The sequence below is a fragment of the Theropithecus gelada genome, chromosome 5 (assembly GCF_003255815.1).
Source record: "Theropithecus gelada isolate Dixy chromosome 5, Tgel_1.0, whole genome shotgun sequence".
Lineage (NCBI taxonomy): Eukaryota > Metazoa > Chordata > Mammalia > Primates > Cercopithecidae > Theropithecus > Theropithecus gelada.
In genome coordinates this window covers 155,776,352-155,792,893 of record NC_037672.1, presented here as the reverse complement: position 1 = coordinate 155,792,893, position 16,542 = coordinate 155,776,352, and the positions used below count along the sequence as shown (strand labels likewise).

At 41.0% G+C, this 16,542-nt stretch overlaps 1 protein-coding gene across 4 annotated transcripts in view; it reads right to left on the bottom strand.

Moving 5' to 3' along the window:
* FNIP2 (folliculin interacting protein 2) overlaps nucleotides 1-16,542 on the bottom strand; it is a 137,728-nt gene that overhangs the window by 75,332 nt on the left and 45,854 nt on the right. For all 4 annotated transcript variants that reach the window (XM_025385074.1, XM_025385077.1, XM_025385078.1 and 1 more), the window contains exons 2-3: nucleotides 3,674-3,800; nucleotides 468-623 (exon numbers count right to left, since the gene is read on the bottom strand). In XM_025385074.1, the coding sequence (XP_025240859.1) occupies nucleotides 468-623; nucleotides 3,674-3,800 (283 nt within the window). The remainder of the gene's footprint in view (nucleotides 1-467; nucleotides 624-3,673; nucleotides 3,801-16,542) is intronic.

Sequence of the window (16,542 nt, the reverse complement as noted above, 5' to 3'; positions counted from 1 at the left end):
ACACACACACACACACACACACACACACACACACACACACACACACAGTGTGTTTCTTTCTGTTCCCATACAAGTCTTTCTTCCTTTTACTGGCATGTTCTATTTTCTTAGGATGCCCATATACATTCCCAGAATCCTTAGGAATTCTTACAACAAAACTGGAGAGTACATGTTTATTATTCTGGATCAGACAGCAAAGGAAACAAAGCAAGGTAATTTACCTGACTGGCAATATTTCTCATCTAGTACATAGTAGGCTGTATCACCTCTGCTTGATTACAGTTTTTATTGGAGATAAAAGCCAAAGAGCAAAAACAACATTGATGTGAAACATTTAAGAGTACTGTGTTGAATACTTGTCCTCATATTCCTGAAGTACAGCCCTCGAGCGGCATTATTTCCCGAGAAGAAATTACAGTAAATAACTTTAACCCCAGGGGCCATTCCCACAGAAGGGATGGTTGTACCTGGTACTTTGGAAGCTGTTCCTTAGCATGGTGTGAAGATCCCCCAGAAGAACTGTGGAAAGAGATGCTGCTGCTGCTACTGCTGCTCACGCTGCTGACACTGCTGCTTCCCTGGCAGCACTTGGCTGATATTTTAATAGGAACATCCTCTGTTTTCTAGGTTAAGAGAGACAGGCAAGGTAAAATATTACGAAGTATATCAGGTTCGTCAACAGTTCTTCATTGGGAATTCCTTTTTAAAAGCATTCTGGTGCCTAAGGTGCATTAAAAAACAGCAGGTTTTTTTGTTTCCCCCCCAGTAATGACAAAAACATGGTTTGGGAAGGCAGAATGCTGAAGAATGGTTCTAGACAAAAGGAGGTAGGTTATGTATTAAGACTTTATCTTCTTTTAATAATTTAACTATTATTTACACTTCAATTCATATAATTGATCTCTTTTTGTTATTAGAGTTTTGGTTATTAGCTTTTTAGTACTATGTAGAGTCATAATCCATTAAATTGATGAGGAGAAAGATGAGGCTTCAAATCTAAACTTTTACTAAGCAAATAGAACTAATAAAACAAAACTATTAAGTTGGGCAGACTGGCTTGTAGAGTTTTTTGTTTGTTTGTCTGTGAGATGGAGTCTCACCCTGTTGCCAGGTTGGAGTGCAGTGGCGTGATCTTGGCTCACTGCAACCCCTGCCTCCCAGGTTCAAGCAATTCTCCTGCCTCAGCCTCCAAGTAGCTGGGGAGTACAGGCACGTGCCATCACGCCCAGCTAATTTTTTTGTATTTTTAGTAGAGACGGGATTTCACCACGTTGGCCAGGATGGTTTGATCTCTTGACCTCGTGATCTGCCCGCCTTGGCCTCCCAAAGTGCTGGGATTACAGGCGTGAGCCACCGCACCCGGCCCGCTTGTGTTTTTAATGACACACCTCCTCTAGTACTCCTTTAAAGGTAACAGGAAGGAAAATCATGAGGCTGAATTTGTAAGGGATGAAACCAAAATCCTGAAACAGGAGCTACTGTGAATTACATAGCACGTGATGGAAATATGGTCTTCAAAGGTTAAGGACAACAGAGGATTCTCTACTATACATTCCCCAAATAGAGTTCACCACTAATTTTTATCACAGTGACAAAGGTATAAGGATAAACCTTTATTAATATTTATCTCCCCCCAAACATATTACTCCCTACAGAAGCTTCCTGCACCCTCTATGATAAGTTGTTTCTATTCTGAGTCTTCTTTGCCTTTCTTTTTTTCCTTGTGCAGCTTTTGCTTGGAAAAAAACATGAATGCAATTGCAGCTTATCTAATCTCCAATGTGACAGTCACACTGGTGGTCTAATGCAAATGCCTGCAGTCATGTGCTTGATACAAACTCATGACGTTTTGTGCTTGCCAAGGGAGGCTGGGGCGGTGGGGACTGAAAATGGGAAAAGAATGTAAGGAAAACACAAAATGTGCTGGACCACAATTGTCACTACAGCAATGATGGCATTCAAAGTGGTACTTGATTACTCCTGAGCACCCAGTACTCCCTCAACACGCTAAAGATACAGCTGCTACTTAATATCACTTAAGCCAGAAACACAGCCCCTCAGAGGGCCTAAGTGACACAAAGTGCCACCTGCCTCAGACTGTTAGACCCTTTGGCTGGAGTATAATGCTGAACAGTCTATAAGTGGAGACAGCACCTGGTATAGTGAATGGAGCACCGACTGGGTTCTTTTGTAGCCTTGGGCAAGCTACAAACCTCCTGAACCTCAGATGCCTTTTTGGTTAGATGAATGCTTCTAAGAAAGCCTATGTTTCCAGATTCCAGCATTACTACTGCTCTAGTTCACTGAAGATTCCAGTTCCTTTTGAAAACTTGTGTTTCCTTTCTCCTCCACCTGCCACCACTATGAGCAGCCCCAGTGATAGGTGTTCAACTAGACCATCCATGTGAAGCCTTCAGAGAAATGGGAAATAATTCAAGAAATTAAGAGGTAAACCATCTCCTGTCCACCAAAGGGTCAAGTGCTGGCTCATCTAAATTTCTGTTACAAATCTAACCAGGAAAGCCTACGGTGAATCACCTGAGAGATTTCTTGGTCCCGCCCCCCCCCACCCCCTTCCCCTACCTAACAAGCCCAACAACTACTGTAATGATTAGCCACCTGGCAGAACTCCACTTTAAAATATTGTGGAATCCACCCAGCTAAACTGTGTTTAACCAAACACTTCCTTCCTGCAGAAATGATCCTTATCAAAAGCAGGAAAACAACCCCTTGGCCCTGAAGAGACAAAGACTGCGTTATAAACTGTTCATTTACTTAGCTGCACATTCTACAAACTGCCAGTATTTGGTCAGTATGGGTAGCAACTTACTGAACATAAAAAGAATGAATACAAGTGGATTTATTTAATTTGTAGGCATCTGAACAAATACTGAAAAGAGAATGAAAGGTCTAAAGTGAATTTACAAGTACCCTGGTCTCATATCCAAAAAGACCCAGAAAGGATCAGACTCTTCTCACCTTAAATATGTTAATTTACCATTCCCATGCTGCTTCCAAGGGATCAAGAGCTGCTCTGTCCTCACTCTACCCATCCCTTGTCACCCACCCTACACCACTACCACCACCACCACCACCAACACCCAACTCTCCACCAAAACAAAAAGGGAAATAAATAAAAGCTCCACTGGTCAGAAGGGTTTGAAAAACAATCCTTTTTGAAGATAACCATGCAGGCTTGCATATGGAAGCCCCGTAAGTGAGTAAAGCTGTTTAATTTTGTTTAACCCAGTGCTACTTATTATTATCTATGAGAAACACTGGACAGAATGATCTTCACGCTAACACTTTTTATCATTTTATGAATTTTAGAGTTCTGCTTTCCCATTACATTTGGGGCACTCACTTGGCATCAAAATCTTACTGGATTGCAACTCACCGGCAAATTTACCTCTAGTGCTACTAACAGTACACTGCTTAGCTCCTGCCATGATTACTTGCTGACAGTTTCACTTGTGTTTAGTAGTGAGCATACTCATACCTGCTGGGGGTAGGGCTTTGATTAAAGGACTCAATGCTTGCTTATGTTTCTTCTGAACCATTAATGGCACTGTATAATATAACTCAAAGAGAAGATCATAGATTAATAAATGATTGATCAGAGGGGTGGTTAAAAGCACAAGAGAGAAGGAGAAAGCAAATCAGCATTTCATACCTGAGCTGTCACCTCCTCAATCTTTTGAACAGCTTTAGAGTCAAACAAGACTTGTCTGCCTCTCCTGTCACAGTCCTGGTAAACTATCAGGCGAATCTCATTCAGGTCAAACTCCGAACATGACCAACTGTGGATTAAAAAGGGAGAAAGAAGTTATGTCATCTGCAGCACGTGAGATGATCACAGACAGATAAGCTTCCCAGTCACCATGCCTGCACGCACATCAAAAGGCCACAAGCTTGCAGGGATAGTGATCCCCTCAGAACTGGGGCACCAGTGAGCCTGGGACAGATAGCCTTGTATGCGGATTCCAGTGGGCCATATGAAAATTGCCTGTTTTCATAAGGGCTGAGAAGACTGCTTTAAATAATAAATCACTGAAGAGAAAGCTTCTCCTTCCAAAGTCAATTTGGACACAGATGGCAGTCAGAAATCACAAGGACATGCAGAGACGGCTAAATTTGGATGCCTGGGTTCTGGGGACAGCATATCCGAGTTAAAGGAGTGTTAAAGCTTCTGTGTTATTGGGCAGGGAACCATTTGGAGCAAGTCGGTAGAGCCTTCTCTTCTTTCCCTTACCCACACTCAGGTCAAATTGAGAGGCATTACATACCCTAAAATTTATTATCTTCCCCGATTATGGCTAGCTCTAATCCAGGAGTTTCAAAAACCAAGTGCATCACTGTAGAACATCAGAATTGCTAGCAATTACAGTCAGCAAGAAAGGAAGCATGTTTCTAAGCAAACCAAAAGCAACTGGGATAAAACTGCTCCAAGGAAAACACAGGTTCATTCTTAATAAATGAGAGTGAGAGAACTATAGAAAAGGTAATCATTTAAAAGTGCACCGCTTTGGTCATACTCAGTTTTTAACTCATCAGTCCAGTCACCACATATTTGAGTGTCGGTGATATTCTAGGCACTGTGGTTGCTGCTAGAGACTCAGCAGTTAATTAACCAGACAGACCTGGTCCCCACCCTTATGGAGTTCATGATTCAGTGGGGAATATTAGGCAAATAATCACAGTTGAATGTATCACTACAAACTGTGAAAAGTACAAAAAGGAGCAGTAAACAGTTTCAGATTTCCAGATTGATGAGGTAGGGGAGAGGGACAGAGAAGTCCCTAAGGACTTGAAGTGACATGTAAACACAGACCTGAAGAAGTAAAACAAATGAAGTGCACTGTAGGAGCAGAGAAGGACGTGGTAAGGTGTAAGACTGCCGCACTGGAGAAGGAAAAAGAAAAGAGGCCAGAGAGTGAGTGCCATGAGGTGGAAAGGACGGCAGGCAGGGGCCAGGATCATGCTCTCCCTCCATGAGAAGCCAAGGAAAACAGACGCTTGATAAGATCAGGTCTGCACTTTTTGAAAGTTCAATCTGGCTATTAAGGAAAATGGGGGTGGAAGAGATGAAGACTGGAAGCAGGAAGGCCAAACAGAACTCATAATAAGAGTTCCGGCCCTTCATAATGAAGGCTAGAGCTCCAGCAGCGGAGGTGGGGGAACGGGGACAGACACTGGTGGCATACTCAGAGGACAGAGTTGAGCCGGTTTCCCAATGGACTGGAAAGGTGCCAGAGATGAAAGGGGGCCTTGCTTAGAGAAGCTGAGGGGGAGCTCTGATGGGACAGAGGAGGATAGATGGACACACAGGCAGACTAACAAAAGCAAACTGTAAAACTAGGAGATGGCATAAATGAAATCAGACACATCTGGATTCAAATCCAAATGCCTCTGGCCTCCTAGTTCTTCATCAGTACAATGAGAATATTAAGACTGCCCTCACAAAGCTGCCCTATGGATTAAATGAAATGTGTAAAGTGCTTCACACAAGGAGTGACACACAGTAAGTGCTCCAAAATGGCAATAATTACCTCAGAGGATTGTTAGTGTTATGATTTTTAAAGAAAATTAATACAGTGTCTGGTACTCAATCACAAATTGTGCATTTTTGGTCTTCTCCTTTTTCAGGCAGTTAATACTGAACATGTTCTTTTTGGGTAGCAGATTTGTTTTCTTAAATCCCTGCAGCAAAACATATAAAGTTCTGGTTGTACCTTCTTTCAACAAGCTGTGCCCTAAACTATCATGCCCAGCATCCTTTCCTCCTAATCTTGACAACAACATGGCAAGTTTATTTTCAAACCGTTTTCCCTCTATTCGCAGTCCAGAGGGAGTCCATGTTTCAGGTCTGGCTAATGAGACATGGCCACATGACCCAAGCTGGCTGTGTGAGCCAGCCCCAAAACTCAGTTGTTCAGCTTGTAAATGGTAACCCATGGTGGCTATTTTTGCCATCATGAAGTAAGGGCCTGTCTGAAAATGAAGTCAGCAAAAGTCAGCGTGGAGGAAAGTAGAGGTGAGCAATGGAATGAAACAGATTCCTGGCAGTACCGGAAGCCAGCTGTTCCTGAGTAAGCACTATTCCTGGAATTAGTTCACTGTCACTTACAACCAACACAGTCTGATGACTATGACCCAGACCACTAAACTTTAAAATTACCTAAGGCCAAGGCAGGCGGAACACTGGAGGTCAGAAGTTCAAGATCACCCTGGCCAACCACGGCCAACACGGTGAAATCCCGTCTCTACTAAAAATACAAAAATTAGCCAGGCGCACTAGTGGGCACCCACAATCCTAGCTATTCAGGAGGCTGAAGCAGGAGAATCGCTTGAACCTAGGAGACAGAGGTTGCAGTGAGCCGAGATCGCACCACTGTGCTCCAGCCTGGGTGACAGAGAGAGAGTCCATCTCTAAATAAATAAATAAATAAAATGAGGTCATTAAAAAGGCTCTGAAGCTATATATTATTATAACATAGTACATATGTTCATTTTGTTAAAAGTAAAAAAAATTGGATTTAATTTACTTTCATTTTCTTTTAAATCAATTTTGCCTTAATAATTACATTTTGCCAAGACAGCATTATAATTTATAACCAAGTCATTCAATCCTTATTTTTGAAGAATAACACGTATTCAAATATCAAACTGAAAACAGCTACTTTAGAAGAGATAAAATTTAATAATGATCATCACACCTCATTAAATGTTTCATGTTATTTTTCAATGAAAAAAAGATGGAAATAAAAATCATGGACAATTGTACTGATCCAGGAGTCTAAAAATATTTTTTTTACTCAATAATTTAAAAAAAGACACAGAGGGGAAAAGTATATATTTCAGATTGTCTCATTTTTTGATCCAAATGCCTTAAAAGTATTTTATAAGACACAAGTGATAGACACAGTGGGTCGTACCTGTAATCCCAGCTACTTAGGTTGCTGAAGCAAAAAAGATCTCTTGAGCCCGGGAATTCCAGACAAGACTGGATGACATAGCAAGACCCAGACTCTTTAAAATTTTTTAAAAATTAGTTGGTTGTGATGGTATACACCTGTAGTCCCAGCTACTCAGGAAGCTGAGGCGGGAGGATCATTCGAGCCCAGGAGTTCAAGGCTTCAGTAAGCCATGATCATACCACTGCACTCCAACTCCAGTCTTGGTGACAGAGTGAGATCCAATCTCTTAAACAAACAAACAAAACAAAACAAAACAAAACGGTCAGACACAATGGCTCACGTCTGTAATCTCAGCAATTTGGGAGGCCGAGGCCGGCTGATCACTTGAGCCCAGGAGTTCGAGGCCAGCCTGGGCAACAGGGTGAAACCCATATTTACTAAAAATACAAAAAGTTAGCTGGGCATGGTGGTGCACACCTGTAGTCCCAGCTACTGGAGTACGGAGGCTGAGCCGGTAGAATCACCTGAGCTCGGGAGGTCGAGGCTGCTGTGAGCTGAGATTGCAACCTGGGCAACAGAGTGAGACTCTATCTCAAAAAAAAAAACAAAAAACAAAAAAAAAAAAAGAGGAAAACTCTGTTCTTCTTCCATATGAATACTACTTTTGGTTTAATACATAAATATAATTTTGACATTGACATCTCTTGTTTTTGGAAATAGCGTTTTGCTCTGTTGCCCAGGCTGGAGTGCAGTGGCACCATCTCGGCTCACCGCAGCCTCAGTCTCCTGCTCAAGCAATTCTCCCACCTCAGCCCCCAAAGTAGCTGGGACTACAGGCATGCACACCATGCCTGGCTAATTTCTTTGTATTTTTTGTAGAGACAGGGTTTTACCGCGTTGCCCAGGCTGGTCTCAAACTCCTGAGCTCAGGCAATCTGCCCGCCTCAGCCTTCCAAAGTACAGTGAGACACTCACATTTTAATATTAGTAGAGGAAAAAACAGTTGCATAATTTGGTAAAGGAAACAGAGGCAGGCAGGACAAAGGTCACTAGTGCTTCAGAATGAGACGGGCTTGGGATCCAATCTCAGCTCTGCTTCCCACCAGTTTTATAGTTTTGGGAACGTCTCCCCTAGGAGTACTTATAGGTCCTGTTGTGAAGATTAAAAGAGATAATCTATGGAAATTCCCAGCACACTCCCAACCCCTTTCCCTGCCATCCCTGATACACAGGACTTGAGCTATTGGTAGCTCCATGGCACACATATTCTCTTCATATTCACATTCACTCCTACATTCAACCAACAGTTACTGTGGAGCTTGCAAGAGCACCGACCACAGTTCCTGGTGCTTTACTGAGGACATCTCTTCATATGACTGGGGCCACTGGGCATGATTCAAAAGGGGTATGAAAACAAGCCCTGGGGCTTTTGCCTTAAAATAGCTGACCATTTCAGAGAAACTTATTCTAATCTGAATTATTTCATTTCTCTGTTTTTGCTGAACATAAAGAATGAACACTGTCCTTGGCATCAGGGTATTATTTATGTCCACTTTATGCCTTCAGGCACAGTAAGAGAAGATGATTTGTCTACCTTTTCTTATTGTAAAATTTAAGCAAAATGACTTATATGGACTCTTTTCAGTTTTAAAATTCCAGGATGCCAGGATTTGCCTGGTTAGACTTGAAGCCAGGCCTTATTTCTGAAACTACTCATCAAGAGTGGAAAAGCAAGGAACCAAAGTCTCAGTTACCTCCCTGAAACATGAAAGGCACTAGAGTTCAAGTGATCTGAAACACAGAAAACAGAATTCTCTTTAAAATATCTAGAGCCATGTACTGTAGTTTAAATTGTGTCCCCCCAAAAGATATGTTCAAGTCCTAATTCCTATACCTGTGAATATGACTTTGCTTGGAAACAGGGTCTCTGCAGATAAAATCAAGTTAAGATGAGGTCATACTGAATTAGTAGGCACCCTAATCCAATGACTGGTGTCCTCCTAAGAAGGAGAAAATCTGGACAAAGACACAGAAGGAATAATGAACAGGGAAGTCACTGCAGACTTAGGGCACAGCACAAACACAAAAAGACAATATCACTGAGTGCTTGGAATGTGTCTCCTGCAGAAGAACCACACAGCAAATGAGGCTAGAAAGGCACTTGAGGACTACTTGTGAGGGGCTTTAAATGTTATGCCAAGGAATGCAGCTGTTGCTCTACAAGCTGTGGTGTGCCAATTCCAAGATTTCAAGAAAGAGAATGACATGATCTGACCTGTGCTTTAGGAAGACAACTAAAGTGGTTTGAGAAGACCATTTTCAGGGCAAATGCAGAGGTAGTGACTTGTAAATCCAGGGTTTCGAGGATTAAAGGCCAATAAGGAAAAGAGCAATAGTTGTATAACATGCTGCAGGGTGATTTGCTATATCCTTTGAGACCAGTTCTAGTGTGGGTGTTGTTTCTTCTCTTGAACTTTTACAGGAATCATAGAAGAAGTGGTCATGGGTATCCCCATGTCGAGAAAGCATGATCTCTGTTTTGCCTCTTGGTCTCACACGAGGAAGCCACCCTACACAGTCAAAAATAAGTTTACATAAAGAGTTTAAAGAACAGTCTTATGATACAAGAAGGTACATATTTAAACAGTCAGGAATGATAGGCAACTTTCATCCAAGAAAAGGTAAAATGAAACAAAACAAAAACAAACAACAATGATGACAACAAAAACTGGCAAAAATACTATCCATTTAACCAGCAATTCCTGCATGCCTACTACTTGGCAAGCATTCTGAGATAAAGCAGTGAACAAACCATAACCCTGCTCCTATGAAACGCACTACATGACATTTTCCAACCACTCTTCAACCCTATTCTATATTCTTTTTTCTCTGCCAACCTCCACCATTTCCTTACTGTCTCAAAAAACAGTTTCTAAGTACAAGCAGAAATCTCTCAAAAGGTTTGCTCAAGAAGAGTGGGGAGACCCAAAGGGCTACACCCTGAAACTAAATGAAGACTGGGGGTGGAAAAAAAGGGAAAATTAAGCTTGACATGGCAATGAGAGTTCACCCTGTCAGCACAAAATACACATTATTTCCCACCCAGTAAAAAGCTGTTTATTTCAAGAAAAAAATTATGTAAATAGATGGCAGTAACAGATTTGGAATTCATTTATCTTTTGCTATGTTAGTACTCTCAGGAAGACTGTGTTGGCTCTCCTTTCTTTCACTGTTTTGCACTTATACAGCCTTAGCTGTGTGAATTGCCTAGAGCAATTTCTGAGGAACCGCATAAAAAATCACCATTGAGTTGCTATCCTGTGATCAGGAGTATAGTGAAAAGCACTTAAAGTTCTTATCGGAAGCTTTAATATATATTGATAACCTAAAGATATTAATATTAATTTACAAACAATTCCAATTAAATGTAGTCCACTGTTACGTTACCAACACAGAGCTATACTGCATGTTGGTTGCAATTCTTCCATCTTTAAGAAAGTAGGTAATATGTAAATCCTTTATTCCTTTTGTAAAGGAAAATGTGGAATGAAAGAATAAATATGTTTAATCAGCAGCAAAGGCATGGAAGGAGCACTGCAACATAAAACCATACTTCTGAGTTCATTCCTTCCACACACCTTTGAGTGTGTGGCTTCACACAGGCACCATGAGAGGTACCAGGAACAGAAATTAACTATATCCAGCCTTTACCTCAATATGCTTATAACTGGGAATGGAAAGGCCAACATACAAATATTAAGTTAACTATACTGTTACAGGTGCCAAGATAAATGTCTATAAGGACTTAGGGGGACTCTACAGGATAAAGAGGTCAAGTCCACATAGTTGGGTGTGGGATGGATATGGGTCACAGAGGACATAATGCTTGGGACATGGATTAGGATTCACCAGGGTAAACAGGGCTTCTAACTCTAGCTCTGCTGCCTTCAACCCAGATGATTTTAGGAACGCTCCAACCCTAGCGCTGAGCTTTCCCAAAATGCACCTGTCTTATCTACCTCACAAGGCTGTCGGGAAAAACAGAGAGTAAGTTATGAAAGCACTTTCAAAACTGTAAAGCATAATTCAAAGATCTACTCAGATACACAATTCCTTAACTGAGAGCCTTGGGGCTAGATGTTTCAGAATTCAGAATTTTTTTTTTGAAATCGGAAAGATGCTGCACTACATATTACATAATACCTCCTCCAGGGGCTGAGATGTAATCAAACCCCCAAAACAAATAAATTAATATTTCACCAGCCCAAGTTATGAACACTTAAACGCTAAGTGCATTAGATAGAGACTATAAACAGCCTCACATCAGTTCAGATTAATTCCAAAAGATTTTCCAGAAATTTTAGGATTTTGGAATTATAGGATAAAGGACTGTTGATCACTTTAGTGATTACCATGTCTGAGAAAAGGACAAAAGACTGGAATAAATAACTTTCAGGTTCCCCACATTTTCCTGAATATAACTGATCTCTAACAAAAATGACAGCCAAAAGTTTCTGTGTAAGTAGGTTAGTTGTAGCTCTGAACTTGTTTTCCCCCTCCTTGCTACCAAAATAATGTGTAAATGGTAGCAAAGGTCACAGTTTAAAACCACATATGTCTTTAAATAACGTGTTCACACGGCAGTGACAAAACGTTATTGTGTGTGTCACAATACAGCCTAAGGTTTGGGTGCTATGAACAAGGAACTACAAAGTACAGAGAGGAAAAGACAGAATTTCTTCCTTCCTTTCTGAGTTCAGGATCACATTAAGCAAAACTCTAAAACAGGTCAAGTTTGTGTGTGGCACTTACAGCACCACTACCCACATTCCACTGCCCTGGGGCCACCACAGCATAGACAAAATAGTGGAACACTCCACTGGATGTCAGATTGCCCAGGCTGGAGGCAGGATCCCACAGTCCCATCTCAGTCACCTCTTCACCTCTTAATCCAGCGTCTCCTCCTCTATAAAAGGATAGAGTGGGGCCAGGCATGGTGGCTCACGCCTGTAATCCTAGCACTTTGGGAGGCAGAGGCAGGCGGATCACTTGAGGCCAGGAGTTTGAGACCAGCCTGGCCAACATGGTGAAATTCCATCTCTATTAAAAACATAAAAATTAGCCAGGCGAGGTGGTGGGTGCCTGTGATCCCAGCTACTGGGGAGGCTAAGACACAAGAATTGCTTAAACCCAGGAGGCAGAGGTTGCAGTGAGCTGAGATCACACCACTGTACTCCAGCCTGGGCGACAGAGTGAGACACTGTCTGAAAAAAGAAAAAAGAGAAAAGAAAAATGGGAAATGGGGTGGGACTAAAATTATACCTAAAGGTCTGGTGCTTCCAATTCTAACACATTATAATCCCAAGTTATCTATTAAATGTGCACAGTGTGATTTAGAATAGATTATCTCAGTCAGGTACTAAAAGGAAAGCAATCTTAATGAATTAACCTACATTATTACTACATGGTATCCCTTAAACCTTCTAAACATAATCTGTACTTCAATAAGCATCTTAATATCAACACAGCCCTAATAACAGAACTTTCAAAAGGTGCTCACAAAATCTAAAGGGGAAAAGTACAAGTTCTTTTGAGGTGAGAGGGACACTGAGTGGGCAGGTTACTGTGGCAGTCAAGACTCTGCCCCTTGCAGAGTTGTTGCTGCTGTTGTTAATAATTCCTTCCTTTTTTCTCCTTAAAAAACCCACAGAGGTCAGGTGCAGTGGCTTATGCCTGTAATCTCAACACTTTGGGAGGCCAAGGCAGGAGGATCGCTTGAATCCAGGAGTTTGAGCAACATAGTGAGATTCTGACTCTGCAAAAACAAAACAAAAAACCCCTACAGAATCTCTATAAATGGCCCATTTTTCCCCAAAATGGTTCCCTTAATTCTTAAATGCGCATGATTTATTCTTTTCTGATATCTGTAAACTAGAAACTACTTATACTTAAAATAGCCAAACTGACAAAAAAAAAAAAAAAAAAAAAAGAGCTTTATGGTTCTTCTCCATGCACATGTTAACTCAATAATCACTGAGCTATTTTTTTTTTCTTTTTCTTTTTTTTTTTGAGACAGAGTCTTGCTCTGTTGCCCAGGCTGGAGTGCAGAGGTGCGATCTCAGCTCACTGCAACCTCCACCTCCCGGGTTCACGTGATTCTCCTGCCTCAGCCTCCCAAGTAGCTGAGATTACAGGTGCCTGCCACCACACCCGGCTAATTTTTTTGTATTTTTAGTAGAGACGGGGTTTCACCATGTTGGCCAGGCTAGTTTCGAATTCCTGACTTCAAGTGATCCGCCCACCATGGCCTCCCAAAGTGCCAGGAGTCTAGGCATGAGCCACCATGCCCGGCCAAGTTAATTCTTTCATACCCTTGTCAGCATAACCAAAGCCATCAACACATGATTATATTCCTGGATTACTGAAATATATAATTGCTATGCAATTATAAAAGGTAACTTGCATCAAGATGTCATATCTTTCCCCTCCCCCATTTCCAGGGAAATCATATACTAATAATAGATAAATGAATACGTTTCAAAGTAAATACTCAAGACACTGCCTCATATATCACTTCTAGATCTAATTAAACTGTACTCAGACAAGGTAATACTTCTATTTTCCAAGAAGTTTCCAGAGGTGAAAAGCATGATTCTCTGTATAAGGTTTCTCATTTGCAAAACGAAAGAACCAAAATAAATAGACAATTGTCACCTATTTTAGGTTGTAAAATATTATCTCTAAAAGAGGTTAAACAAACAAACAAACAAACAAACAATATACTCGTGACCCAGCAAGTTCACTTCTAGGAATGAATCCTACAGATTAATTTGCACAGGTACAAAATGATATGTACAAAAAGGTAATGACTGCAGTACTGTTTGGAAACAAACTGTCAGCAGGATGATTAAATAAATTATGGTATATCCATACAAGGGAGTGCTACACTGACACAGCAAAGAATAAGGAAGCTCCTTAGGTAAGTATATAATAAACTCCAAAACATTTTTGACTGGAACAAAAATAAGTATAAAATATTGTGTAGAGAATGCTACCATAAGCCTAGAAAAAGGAAAAATTGGGGGTAGAGAACTCTCGGTTTTATTATACACGCATACACTATCTCTAGAAGAAATACAATGAATTGGTAATACTAGTTGACTCTGGAGTAGAAAGCTGGATTACTGGGCCGGGCACAGTGGCTCACACCTGTAAACCCAGCACTTTGGAAGGCCGAGGCAGGTGGATCACAAAGTCAGGAGATCGAGACCATCCTGGCTAACACGGTGAAACCCCATCTCTACAAAAAAAAGACAAAAAACTAGCCAGGCGTGGTGGTGGGCGCCTGTAGTCCCAGCTACTCAGGAGGCTGAGGCAGGAGAATGGCATGAACCCGGGAGGCGGAGCTTGCAGTGAGCCAAGATCGCGCCACTGCACTCCAGCCTGGGCGACAGAGCGAGACTCGGTCTCAGGAAAAAAAAGAGAAAAAAAAAAAAAAAAAAAAAAAAAAAAGAAAGCTGGTTTACTAACGGAAAAGAAAGCAGAAGACTCTTCATTCTACTCTTTACAGAGCAAATGGAAAGGCTTTCTCTGCACTATGTAATACACATCCATCAAAACAGCATAGTGAGGAGTGTAGACTGGACCCAGGCATCCTGGGCTCAGGTCCTACCCTCTGCCTCTTCTTAGCTATGTAACTTTGGTGAGTTACCTAATCTCTTTGTTCCTCAATAGCCTCATCTGCAAAATGGAGATAATACAATAGTATTATCTCCTATATAACTCCACTTATAAGGTGCTGTTTAGGTGACTAAATGTAAAGCACTTAACACAGAGCCAGGCACACTGTGATTGTGCTCTCAACATGCACCACTATTTTGTGCCTTTTGAATATTAAGCCATGTGACTGTTCTGTCTCTTGAAAAAGTAAAAACAAACAACAAAGATGAGGACTACAATAGGAACAGCCTATTTTTTTTTTTTTTAACCCAGAGAATCTATTATTACTTTAAGACAAACCCCTTAACTACTGTTTCCTTTAAGAGGCTTCTTGGTAGCTGAAGCATGAGGCAGTGGGTGAACTCCTACAGCGAAACCACCTTAATGAATTCCAGGCATTCAGATTCAGTTTTCAAATATGTAGTTTGGCCTAGACAATGGCATTTATTGAGCTTTCTTCTCAACACTCGTACACTACATTTTCCTGTCCCCGTTCATCCCCTCCCTCCCCCAAAGACAGGAGAAAGTTTCTCTCTAAAAAAGCAATCCCTTTTCTCATTTATTAAACCCATCTATGTCTTTCAGTTTGTGATTGCTGTTCTAGTGGTGTATCAGATGGATTTCCGTCATATTAAATAACTGCCTTTTTTACTGCATAATTCATGCAGAGCCTAGAGATACCGATTCCAGAAGGTCTGGTGTTTGAATGTGGGCAGGGGAAGGCTGGTGATAAGAACTGCACAGCACATGCACAAATAATTGCCTAATATTTTAGAGTTTACCAAACACTTTTACAGAATTCACCTGAGCTGACCTTCTCAAATGTCCTGTGAGAGTCTGTATTATATAATGTTTTACACGGAAGTTAGGAGACTTTAACAAGGTTATATTCAGTAAGTGGCTAAGTCAGGACTAAAATCAAAGTCTCCTGACTCCAAATTCTGTGCTCATCCAACTTGACTGCACTATCACCTTGATACCAGTAGCAAACAGGTTAGGATAACATTCTCTTCCTTCCAGGACCTTCCTTTGCATGTCCTTCTGAGGTGTAAAAACCTGCACTCCAGCTTGGGCAGAGTGAGGCTCCACCTCTTAAAAGAAGGAGGAGAAGGAGGAGGAAGAAGAAGAAGAGGAGGAGAAGGAGCAAGTGTGGCATTAACAAAACAATAGGGAAACTGATCAATGGAACAGAATAGAGACTTCAGAAAAAAATCCACATAAATATAAATCGATATTTGACAAAAGAGCAACAGTAATACAATGGAGCAAAGGCAGTCTTTTCAACAAATGGTGCTGGAATAACTGGACATCCAGGTACAAAAAAAAAACAATCTCGACATAGACCTTACGTCCTTCACAAAATTAACCCAAAATGGCTTACAAGCCTGAGTGTAAAAAGCAAAACTACTAAACTCACAGAAGATAACACAGGAGAAAATATAGACAATCTTGGGCATGGCAAAGGATTTTTAGATACAACACCAAAGGCGTGGTCCATGAAAGAAATCATTGAGAAGCTGGACTTCATTAAAATTAAAAACTTCTGCTCTAATAAAGACACTTCAAGCGAATGGGAAGACAAGCCACAGACTGAGATAAAATATTCACAAAAAATATATCTGATAAAGAACTGTTTTATCCAAAATAAAGAACACTTAAAACTCAGTAAGAAATCAAACCAACTGATGAAAAAATGGGCAAAGGACCTGAATAGACACCTCACCAAAGATAATATAAATGGCAAATAAGCATATGAAAAGTTGATCCACGTTGTATGTCATTAGAGAAACACAAATTTAAACAAGAAATACTACTACATGCCTAGTAGAATGGCCAAAGACTGGAACACTTAACAATGTCAAATGCTGGTGGGGATGTGGAGCAACAGAAACTCTCATCCATTGCT